The 13,778-nt window shown below is 28.5% G+C and overlaps 1 protein-coding gene across 3 annotated transcripts in view; it reads left to right on the forward strand.

Annotated features, from left to right (window-relative positions):
* The window catches only part of LOC112591365 (calcium/calmodulin-dependent 3',5'-cyclic nucleotide phosphodiesterase 1A-like), a 350,746-nt gene that overhangs the window by 220,201 nt on the left and 116,767 nt on the right, over positions 1 to 13,778 (forward strand). Inside the window, exon 2 of one of the 3 annotated variants that reach the window (XM_025335164.1) lies at positions 126 to 191. The exons of the other annotated variants lie outside the window; for them this stretch is intronic. Coding sequence (XP_025190949.1) covers positions 126 to 191 — 66 coding nt within the window. The remainder of the gene's footprint in view (positions 1 to 125; positions 192 to 13,778) is intronic. 3 annotated transcript variants of the gene reach the window in all.

The raw sequence follows: 13,778 nt of genomic DNA on the forward strand, positions 1-13,778 counted from the left end.
AAATATATTCATATTTTTTTTATTGTCATCGCAATCTTGGTTTTACCAAGAGATTTGTGTTTAATATTTTAAATTATAATATACAACTTTAGTACTGTTCACTAAACTGTATTACATTTTTTCAGTAAAAATTGATCAAATGAACGCGCCAACGGACAACGCAGCCGCTCGATACCCATTCGTCCAAATCGGTAGAGTGAAAATTTTTTAAACTAATCTAAAATATTAAATTTTATGAAATTCCGTATCGTGGTTATGCTATTACATCAAAACAATTATATTTTATAAAACATTGAATGGGAAAATAGACCATGTGGTTGGTATGTGATATTAGAATATACACCTATTATATATTTATGAACACCCAGCATTAGTGTATGTAGAGTAAAAGGTTTTGCCAAAAAGATTGAAAGACTTTGAACACTAACCAATTTCGTAGAGTTCAAATCTTGTGAGGTGGTTTTTATTTTCCGAAGCATTTTGACGTGGATACAAATCGTAAATACGTGCAAATAATAATAATAATAATAATAATCTAATATAGGTACTTATATACCTCTATATTAAATAAAAATACATTATTTAATGTCTATCAACACGTCTTACAATGAGGGTCGGATGTTATACGTTTGCAAAATTATTTGAATATACATGGGAATAGCAATATTATATTCTCGATTAAAAAATATAAACGAACTTTTTATTGCTCTGCAAGTTTTGGGACTTTTTCCCAGAAAAGGGTGCTTACATAAAAATCTCGAAACCTTAATTTAACTGGCAAAAAAGTTATTATTTTTTTTTTCACGTACCTTGAAGTATACATATTTTGTCACACCCACAGATACCTGGTTTCTAAATTAATTTTTAAATTGTTATATTCTTCGAAATATAAAACATTATACGATTTAGTAATTAGTCACGAACATTGTGGAACTAGAATAAATTATATATGTTTATAATATATTTTATGGTTTTATTATGGCAGAGAGCAGAGCTGCATTTAATTTCGTGGCCAAATCAATTAAATGCCAAAAATGTTTAATGAAAATGCTCGCAGTATCTCGATTATTATTCACGCCGGTCTCGCATAATTCATATTAAATAATTTTAGTTCGAGCGCGCCACGAACTCATAACGTATATCCGTAGTGGTAACCGCGGTTTACCAGTGGTGCAATAAGTACATAATAATATAACATGTATTATGGTAGGTGTATATTTGGTTTACTGCGGACAGTACAACAACAATGATTGTGGTTGAGGTATAGTTATTGCAAGTGACAGTGCGTATGACTTAGTTATTATAAACGCATATTACAGATTACTTATAGTATTTTATATTATACAGTCATTTCCGATGCAGTCATATAGTTCTATCAGTACTGCAGTTTAAGAAAATAGTATCACAACTTATAATAATAATATTTTATTAACGAAATAAATTTCCAATTTACAATAATATCTTAATATTCTATATTTTAATGTCGTCATTTATTGGAGTAACTTATATAATATTTTATCGCATGCACAATACGGTACAAATGTAGTTAATTTGAGAACTTGGCCAATCGTGAACTTTCTGCATTTTATGCAATAGTATAGGTACCAATAATGATACAAATTAGATTATTGGTTTTTATGGACAATTTATTAAAGGCCCTTTATCAAATAATAAAGAAACAAAAGTATTAAACAAACGTACATTATAACAACATTTTTACACTCCAATTAAAACAGCAATTAAAATATTGTCACCGTTATAATAAAAAGCTCAACATTTAAAAATAAAAACTATACAGTATATGACTTAAATAATATAAACACGAGTTAAACGTGTATAAGGTTAAATTTATTTGAGAGTTTTAAAAATAATTTTATTATAACTCGTGTAACGCCAAATTATTATTCTCGGAGAGTTTCATTAAAAAGAATTAAAACGCTTAAATTGTGTTTAGGAATTAAAAGAAGTAAAACCACTCATTTTTTATGGTAAGCCTTACCCTAAAAACGGCTTTCAACTTTTAATAATCGTCAGTAGGATAAAAGAAATCGTTTAAAATTGCACCAAGAAAACGTAACCGAAGATTTTTTCTATGTTTGAATATATTTTTTAATAACAATTTAGAAACAACGACTAGAACAAATCGTAAAAAAAGAAATAACAATATTTAGAGGTGACTACTATATTTGTATAAAAGACTTTTGACAATATTTTTTACGGTTGTTAATATTTTTTTTTCGTGTATGGATTAATTAGAGATGAAATCTTTAAGTTGACCTAAGCATTAAAATCATAGGTAATTATATGATTAAGTAATAAGAACAAGATTTAATAATATATAATATACATTTGTTTTCGGTCAAACTCGTTGTATATCTTTACAATATAATGTATATTTATTAGAGGTAACCGGTCATCAAATTATGACTTCAACAAACACTCATATGAAATTTATATTGTTATAATTTATATGTCAATTTTGTTTTCATTATTTTATTTTTTTGCAGCCTAAACTACCACCTAATCTAACCAAAGTGTGTTAAAAGAGCTAAACAATGGAAAAAGTTATTGTTTAGTAAGATTTTGTAATAGTTATTAATAGTGTTTATTATACTTTTATAACAGAATAAATCTATTGGCATTATTTAATACGTTATGAACAACGCCGTGAGGGATTAGCTAGTGTATATAAATATGTAAACAAATCACAAATAAATTGCATGTAATGACTAAATAATGTGCTCTAATATTAGCTTGCATTTGGATTGCAAAAGAGGTTTGTTAGGAGTACGCAAGGCTATATTATCTGTTTTTTGAGTTGTTTTTTTTTTTTTATCATAACGAAACTCACGAAAATATAATCTGGGACACGAGTAATATGCACCGATCGCCGTAAAAGGCCGTTGTTGTTATTTAGCTACCAGTTACACACGTCAATATGAATTTGTTCGTGGTCCCAAATCATAGGCGCACTATTAACGTCATAACCATTATGACATTTACCGCTCGTTTCCGCCGTTTAATAAATCATGATTGTATTATTCGTACGGTGCCGCGGAGACAGAGTACACACCCCACGTTCGTAGTTAACTAAACGTAAACACACCGACGTTATTACCTATTTACCGTGAGCCTACCCCCGTGTTGTGTGACTGTGTGCGCGTTTTCCTTTCTTTTTGTCACATTACATCATGGTTAGTACGACATAATATTATGCGTTTTACTGTCGATGGCGTGTCGATAAATACACGGACGTTCTTTCAATTGGCACTTCCGAGAGACCGTAATAATAAAACGAGAACGATCTGATTCGGTTGTACGCGACGCGTCGTCGCTCTAGTCCTTACAGGTATAATATACCTAATATTTTAATGGATTATGCGAGCTCTGGCTTACTAAATGCGATTACAGTTCGAATGGGCTTACTTGACTTCGGTACAATAATTATATTGCGCCTAACACCTATAATCTATATCACAATATAGTTGTTACTTATTAAAGTCGTTTCGTGATTATTGTTGTTAAATAACTTTTGTTTTGTACAGTTCACGCAAAGCCATAACATTTATACGCAAAACTATATGTTTTTTAATCGTTTTGGTATTCAATGATTTCATCAGACCGTTTTTGTTTTATTAGAAACGCCTGTTCAGCAAAAAGAGTTCGAATAAAAAAAATCGATAATAATCGGCTAGAGAATTCAATTTATATGAACAAATAGTATATTATATTATGTGTATCAAAATATAAACGAAAATTGCGTAATTTTTATATACATAAGAGGATATAATTTCAACATAAATAAACCTTACGATTATCGATGAATACACGTTATCATAATACTTTTTGAAGTGCATACAAACAGGTACAATTTTTTTCATTTAATAATACTCGAAAATATCACAATTTTAATTACGCTTGTGTGATCATAAATTATTATATCATTATCTCTATTTCGTATACACCTACAACTTTTTATGTGAGTTGTATTTATGTAAAAATTAATTTTATCTATAGTACTAGTTTAATTAGTATTAAAACAACTTTACTATTTAATATTATTCTATACAATACTTGAATTATAAATGATTATGATAGATACCTATTTTAAAGGTTAAAATTAGTCTTTCTTCAGTATATATACTGTATGGTGCATTTTTAGACAATATTTGTATAATATAAGTACGTATCAACTCTTAGTGAATGATACTTGCTTTTTATTAAATGCATATCTTATATAACTTAATAAAAAACATTTTCTACTAATTTGAATAGTTTTACAATATATATCTAAATAATAACCATAGTATATGATACCGATGGTAAATTTATTAGTATAACTTTCATTTTGTTTAAAATTATATTGAGTATAAAATGAATGTGAAAAATATACACGTGATATGATAGTGTTTAGATTTAAGAAATAATATGGTACCCAAAATATTACCCAGAATAAATTAACGTATATTGTTATACAATTTATTATGACTAATTTCAATACATATAGTCATAACTGATCATAATAATATTGGTAAAAATTGTAAAATTTAAATAATTTGTTGGCCATAACTAACTTTTTGACCAATTGATCCAATATTCAAATTACCTATGTTTAGATATTTTGATTTATTAGGTTTTTGTGCCAAGAAAAAATGTAAATAGTTTTTTTATATATTTATGGATACATAAATTTTATGTGCTACTATTTTTAAAACGAGTGGAAATCTTAAAATATTAGAAAAAAATACCTAACCTAAACTATGTATGTCATCTAATTTGAATCTTAATTTATTCCATTAAACATAAAATATATACAATATCTATGTTCTATATTTTATATTACATATCTATGCAGTTATGTATTTTCTTCTGGTTAATTATTTGTTTTTCACTTTTTTGATTTATGAAACACATAAATATATTTATCTATCTTACGAGTTTATATAAAATTAAAGAATTTAAATAACATTTTATGAACAGATTTATGGTAGATAAAAATTATTATAAACGAAGAAAACAATCACGTTTCGGTAAGACGTGAAATCAAAAATAAGAATGACATTTTTGCATTTGCTGCGTTCCGGACAAAAATCATCGTGACAGTTGAATTTATCAAGTTTACGTATAAATTATTTATCAAAATATCCCGAAACAAATATGCTAAAACCGTGACCTAACCGTGTTTACTTTTAGGGGTTCGAGCGCGTTGACTTAAACAAATCCTAAGCGGCCGACACTTCACTCAAACACCCACAAACTTATGAATGATTCGCGAATGACTTCATTTCGATTTCGCATAATATATACTTTGATTAAAATGTGACTATAATCATTAATAATTATTCCTTCCATGCGTGTACAATAATTATAGTGTCCTTAAACGTGTACGACGTTATATCATTAAGTTGCTTCTATACAGCGCGGTCGTTAAACTATACTCTTATTTGAGCAAACATATATTCTATGTGCATGATTTTATCGATAAAAAATTAATACAAATCGAAATTCTTTGGTTTTAAATTTCATATACAATTTTCACGAAAACAAAACACAAAAAATTATAAATGTATATGCATTGAGCATAATTAAATAAAAGAATAATTTTTGTAGTACCTAAAAATTTAATTATGTTGTATAAGCAAAACAAAGTCAAATACATACCAATTCAATAAAATTAACTCGCGCTAACTAATTTCCATGGCTTAATTTTATTTGAACGATAATAATGACATTGTACGTGTTTTTTTTTTTTATTACGTAAGTACTTAATATATAGATCTTTCACTGAATGTTTGATTTAGTTCAGGCTAGAGCCATGTCAGATGCTGTTTTAGTAACGAGATATGAAATCACCAAGCGTCAATTCTTTAATCATGAGGCTAAACTTATAACGTCAGTTTTAAACAATTTTCTTTTTTTCCAAACAGTTGAATCCCAATTAACTTCGCTTTTATTGTTGCTGTAGTCGCCGAATGAAAGGAACATTATTTCCACTATACTATGTTTTCTTTTCGTATTAAAATATTCGATTAGTCACTGTTCATTTTATTATAAAGAATACATTTAATTTATACAGATAATGTCTCGGCGTTATGAGAATTATTATAATTTCAAAACGCCGTGTTTCAAGTGCGGAGACCGTATGCGTTTAACAGTAATTTCATTTCACGAAAATATCCCTTGACAATATAGTATAATAGTATTAGACATTTCTATAATTTTATCATCGTACATGTAATTATAAATCAGTCATTTTGTTACACTCATTTTTAACTTCCTGATGGCAACGGGTCTAGTGGCGAAAATCTCATAATTTTTTTGACCAACATTTTGAATTTTTATACAGTTTCAATATTTATTCATTATTTTTTTTTTTTACTTCCATCGAACTGTTGTCAATAGATAAAACTATTAACCACGCTGTGGCATAATACTGTTGATTATTAAGCCCTCGAAATATTCTAGGTCGAGTTGTCTTCTCTGTATCACTAACCGACATTGCGGCCGTTGTAACTTGAGATTCACGATATACAAATTATAATATAATATGAATAACGAATACGAATCATTTACTGTAGAGGAACCTACATCCTAATCAAAATAATAATAATAATCGAACTAAAATTCTTGAATCGAAAAGCTCTAGGTCGCCGGGCCCAACACTTGAGAATTGACAGCTAAGAGCTGAAGTGGGATTTTTGTTCCAACTCTAATATTTTTCATCTTTTGTCTAATAAATTGAAAACGTTTTTCCAATTACGTCACACGTCAACTCGAAAACGCAAGTGCCGAATGTCGTGACCGACATAGCATTTGGATCTTTTGGATTTACGAGTACGGACACTGCGACCTATAGATTTTAGGACGACAATGTTCTTTTCATAACTCATTGAATAATAATATTTTAATCTATAAGACACGTTTTGGGAAACAACACGACATCGATATCGGTGGTGATACTTGTGGTCGCAAGACGCTCTGTGACGTAATTCGCGACTTTGAGTGAACATAAAACCGGTACCTATTCAGTCTCGATAACGTGCGCATATTATGCTGAGCTGCAAAATTCGGTGACGATACTATGTATTATGCACACGCCATATTATAATATTATAATCTAACACCAAACGTGAATAATATAATATAATAATATTACGATATATGTACGATTTTCTACGAGAGAAAAAATCAATTTCCGTTCTATAGGATAATGCGACAACGGCGATTACGATGGTATGGCTCGAGGCCAAGATATTTTGCCAACAATGTATATGTATATTATATCGCCGCATGTGCTTACATCAGGGGTAGAAAATAACAGTATATAATGCATACAGTAATGGGAGTGGTCTGTTTTCGGTAAATCGGGATTTATCGATAATCGTATTTAATGTTAAAATGTAAGAATCTACAATACAATCAATGGTATAAAATAACTTTTGTGTGTGAGAAACGGAGATAGTCTAATAGGAAAAACATGCATACAAAAAATAGGAAATTAATTTTAAGGTGGTATTTATAATTCACTAAAAATTAGAGTACTTGGTGTATAAAAAAAAAAAAATTTTAGGAGAAAAACAAGCCCACCAAATGCATAAGCCTTGTTACGTCTACCTTTATATAGTTATAAAAATTACTTATGCATTGTATTAAACAAATGCAATTTAATGAGTATAACTGTATAAGTACAATCTTTATTTTAAATTTGAATATTAAAATCAATAAGTTTTAAACTCTAATTATTCTTTTTTTTCACTGATTTGTATATTTCTTTAGCAGTGATAGGAATAGATAAATCGTATTTTATTATCATTACCAATCGATTTAAGAAGTGATAGGGAAATCAGCTATTATATATATTGTCTATATCTTATGTATATGTATATATAATATAAAACGCTACATAGTGTAGACAATTGTTAACTCACTACTCAATGTAATACTGAAATAGAACTCAATAGAGGAAATATCACTGAAAATATCGATAATGAGGTGGATATATGTATTTAGTGACAAAGGATGTGGACGCCTTAGGAGTATTTTTAAACTAAATCAGCAGATTTTATCGATGGTTGGAAATGACTGGAGAATCGGTTATGATTTATGAGACATCCCGTTCTGGCCCCAAGAGACTTAGTAACCCAACCTTTTCTTCTACCTCAAAAAAAAAAAAAAAATTTAGCTTATAGCTATAATTAATAAGTGAAAACTAGACTGAAAATCGGTCATCGGTAATACCCACGAGAGTTTTAGTCTTTATATAACATATCATCTGCTCATACCAACAACGCTCAATATTTTTTATAGAATGAAAAAAGAAAAGTTTATTGATATAATTTTTGACTAACATTTTTACGACAATAATTGTTATAGATACATATTTGTTTTAATCGTATGTTAATTTTAATTAATTGAGAATCAACATAATATTTTGATATTTGGTCAATAAAGCCACTCATATTTTCATCGTAATGTGTCAAGTCTTTGTCGTCAGATTAAAAATAAATACGATTGTTTTTTTTTCCTTCTAATTAATGATAAATTAAAGAGAAAATTCATGCACAGCAAATGTATAAATAATACGTATATTATACATTTATTAGTATTTTTAAATCGGATTGCTTTTTCTGTTGTGCATAATTTAATACGCTATCTTCAAATTCAACTATTGCCTCCTTACATATCTACCATAAGTGAAAATCCCAAATTACGATGGCTATTAGATTTGAAAATATCATTCACTAGTAATTGGAAAAAAATCATGTGTGGGCGACTTCAAAGAATGATAACGACGAAATCAAAGTATGATGTATTATTATTTTTCTGACACTGACACCGATAAGTGAGCTCAAGATTTTACTTTTATCATTGTAATAAAAGCAAACGAATCGTATGTGTTTTAATGGTATTTATTTTACGTTTTGGACACCGGTGATGACGATATCTTGTAAACGACTGACAACGATTTAAAACGAGCAACCTCAACATACTTTTTTGATTATTTCGTATCATAAAATATTTGAGCAAACAAATTGTACGCCTCCGTGAATTACGTTTATATTATGATATATGTAAGCCAGTATAAATCACTTATTTTAAATAACGATGATTATATTGTTCATTCGCGTCATAGTTCCTCTCACAATACTCATATGAATTATAATAATTATTATGGTATTGCGATGTTCTCGAAAGAGAAAACAGCGTTGTTTTATTTGGTATACTTTAATATCAACCGAATAGTAAGTTATCGTAAACGGTTTTAAACTGTTATGTAGGTACATTATGCCCTAAAATATATATAATATATAATTTTTATTAGATAATGTTCAAGTATTTTTGAACCGAAACATATTGATTTAATAGTGATGCTTATGGGTTATATTGTTATTTAACATTATCTATCTATATATATATATATATATATATATATACTTTTTTAGGTAGACCCTATGCATTTTTTGATGTAACTACTGTCAAAAATACTAATAGCACTTTATATCAACATTAAGAAAAATCTTAAACCCATCCAACCTAAAATCTAACATCAAATATTTGTGTGTATTTTATTATTTGTTTAAGCTTTATGCTGAATTATATTTTATATGATATTCATGCATGCCTCAGTTTTTAAATATTCTAAATCAAATAGGTTTGATAACGAATAACAGAAAAAAAAATTTAAATCTCAAAAATTGAGCACAAGGTGGAAAAATATGCGTAATATAAAAATCAACGAAAAAACCATCGGTTCAACTTGCTGATAAGTGCATTTCTTGTGGTGAAAAAAAAATGTTTTAATGGGAATCTTACGTACGCCGTACCGTATACGCTTCGCTCCGTACACTGTAGCCATCGACCACTTAGGGCAAAATTTAACTCGTTGTTCTACGGTCACTCAGATTGTATTTGATTTAAGCTTTTGATCCCGAACGTGTGTGCATTATATGTCAGTCTCGGAGCAACAGACCACTACCGGCCAACAGAACATTCAACTCGCTACCGCGGCGCCGTCACCGTATCTCTTTATTTCTTGACAGTGACGATATTTAGTCGACCTAACGTCTAGACATTTACAAATGGTTTTTGTTTTTATTGCACGTCGTGTTTGTGTACCATTACCACGTATTATAAAAAAAAACAATACATTATATTGTATTTGTCGGCAGTAGTGGTTTGGGAAATCTAAGCGATGGGGAAAAAAAATGTCTTTAAAAATCTCTTCTGTTATACATTGCAGTATGACCACCACCTATCACGATGGTGCAACAAAGATATAAAACTTTCTAAACAGTTGGTCGACGACATTTGTAGTATAGTAATCCAGCAACGTGATTTAACGGCTTAAAAAATGTAATAAGCCCACGTATCGTTTAGTAATTTAGTATATTATATGATGTAACTGGGTTTATAAATTAGTACGAGTATATATTATATATACGCGCGCACATGTGTTTGTGTGTGTGTGTGTGTGTGTGTGTGTGTGTGTGTGTGTGTGTGTGTATGTGATATGTTTATGAATAATACAGTGAAACTAAATCAGTGTTTAAGCCGTCCCACACAATTAACTTCTAATATACAATTCTGGAAAGCCTATAGCGATGTTTGCGCCACTAGCTAATTGAATATAAAATATACGACTAGAGCAAATTTAGTCATTTAGCCAAGTTATAGTTTTTTAGTCTACCATTCTGGCTCACTGTCGTGTCCAATCTCAAATTGTAATTGTATTTTTCAGGTAAAGTTATTCAAAGTTCTGTCTTAAAATTTATTTATAACATACTCCTATAAATATAAAATATATTTTAAAGTTCTTATATTTTATAAAAAATAGTAGTTTTTCAAATTATTTTGTATATAATTATTATACTCTAGTATCATCTTCACATTCAACTTGTATATGTGACGACAAATTCTATACTGTTAAATACATTTAAATAAAAATTAATAAAAAAAAAAAAATTAATTTTCTAAAACTAATAGGAGTTAACATTAAATTCATTATACCAAAAAATAAAAAAAAAAGGATTTAATTTTTACGAGTAAATAAAAACTCAACATTTAGTTTCACGCACATCTACATTCTTCATGCATAGTATTCGATAAGTAATACCTAGCAATTATTATTATTAAATACGAATGATCTTTCATAGTTGTATGTTGTATAATCATAGTCACTTGTGTAAATTTTAACAAATTCATAAACCTTAAATATACCTACGCAATATTTACCTTATGCGCATAATTTTATAATACTATATAATTTATAACAAGTGAAGATGAAACAAACATATCGAAATATGCGTGGATGTAAGTAGGTCGGTGGGAAGAAAACTTGATATTGAATATATTGTAGTCCAACCAATCGACCTTCAATGAGATCCCGTGTAAACTTAAACTTAAATGTTTAATAATTTTTTAATCATAAATTATTTTCTGAACAATAATATCTTATTATTACATTAAATCCAGGCCATCATCACAATCAGCGTCATACAAACAAAGCAGTGGGATAACACCCCCAACTACATTTTTTTTAAAAGGAAAATAGGTTTTGAAACTCATTTTTTTTACCACTAAAGGTAACCCAGTTAATATATTTGAAACCTCTTTTAAAAATTATGTCACAGACTGCTACATACAGGTTAATACTATGTTATGTATTTAGTGCCAACGAACTGATCGAAGAAACGCATTTGTAGTCTTGTTAGAGACCGTACATCAGTTTTTTGCAATAGACGAAGCGTACGTAACGCGTTCACAACGGTTGTGTGAAAATTACTTTTTGACGATTTCAAAGAAAATCGGTTTAAAAAAAATCCTTACCGTCCACGATTAAATCCTAACGAAACTTTGTCTCGCAAAAATAATAAGAAATGTGTACGACAAACGATTTCGTTTTATATATACTTACGGTTAACGGCACTATAATAATGAAATGTCGCATTGCATTCTACCCCGTGACGATATACTCGTTGAAAATATACGCGAGAATCGATTGGACGGTGTAAAAACGAAATTTTCAACGTCCCACCTTCGCTCGTGCATTCCACAAACAAACGCCTTGAAATATTCACTGAAACCTTTTTATACGCGTAACTACTTAGGCACTCACGATATCCATCGATTGATACAGAAAAAACGATAAAATAATAATAAAATGTTTTATTTTTGTAAACGCTCAGAGTATTTTGAATCATTAGAGTTCCAGTTTGTAGAGTTTACTCAATCAGTCGGTGATTCGAACGTATGTGTATCATAGTATTATAATATTCGTAATAACACTAGAATATTAATAATATTCCTTTTTTTTATCATTTGATAAATTTATTATGATCAAATATCCATTCAATTTCAACTAAGATATTTATACTATAATATTATATTTTTAGTTTTAATGGTATCTAAACTAAGTATTCATCATTATAATTTAAAAATGTATCGTTTTAGAGTTATAAACAATATTATATTTGATAAAATAAATTCACCTGATTTATCTATAATCAATCTTAAAGTCCACTAGAGATTTACCCAATACTTTATTATTTTTAACACAAAAGGAAATACGTGGGTTCTGCAAAGAAGGAAAAATATTTATACAATAGATCAGTTATATATTAGTAGATATATAATAATATTACGTATTTAAGATTTGTATGATGTGGAGTTATATTGCCAGCAAATATGTCTATAGCTTATAATAAATTTACAGCCACATTATAATATGAGAATTACGTGAAAAAAATGGCAAGATAGGGGACGTTCACTCTCGTATCCGCATCTGCTACTACATTGTTATGTGCACCATTAACTACTTAAATTATGTAGTACCAATTTTAGGTAGTAATAATCAATAAGGACCTTTTAAAAAAAAAAAAAAAATTTAAGCCTAGTAGATATTATAAAAACTGTTATCATCGATGTACGAGTATTTAATATTTATCGTATTTTACAGCTGATGTAATATTTAATAATTGTATGTAAGCTTAAGTTCACCAACTTAAAATTATTATTTGAAAATTTTATACCGTTCATTATATTAAATTTTAATTTAAAATTAATTATTCAATAATTATATTGGAATTTATTCATATTATACAAGAATAATAACTATAGATACTTATATCTTATGTCACACTTTTTGTATTTTTAACTGAAACTATTCAATTTTAATTTTACAATAATTTTATAATTTAATTAAATCTAGTATATCATAACTATAATGATACATCATGGACATGAAGGGATATCAATTAATTACACTCATCTGCAGTACTATATTATTGTAATATACCTTATCTGCGCATTCAAACGTTAAAACGTAGTCACAAAGGGTTAATTTGTATAAATCAACAATGCGTAGGCATAATAATATAATAATAGTGGTACAATGGTATATATTATTAGATCGAAACGAAAAGCAGTCAGGACAAAGCAAAATCGTTCCAGAAAAACGAGAAAACACAAATACAATCCGATCGCGGCGTATTAAAATAATATTATTTAGTATGTACGTATTATAATATAGGTAGTCCTATTATTGTAGTAAACCACTACCATCGTAAACCAAATGGTCGCATCTTAGACGATAACAATAATTATTTACGCTTCAGACGATAAAATAATATGACTGTTATTGCGATGGAATATTTCGGGACGTAGTTCCAGTATATCCAATACAGACAGAAATTCATATTATTTAGATACTGCATGAATATTTTACGCAGCACGTATATAATATATTTAAAATAAACGTAGATGCGCACGTATATTTAAAC

Source organism: Melanaphis sacchari, unplaced genomic scaffold (assembly GCF_002803265.2).
Source record: "Melanaphis sacchari strain LSU unplaced genomic scaffold, SCAv2.0 Contig132_pilon_pilon, whole genome shotgun sequence".
Lineage (NCBI taxonomy): Eukaryota > Metazoa > Arthropoda > Insecta > Hemiptera > Aphididae > Melanaphis > Melanaphis sacchari.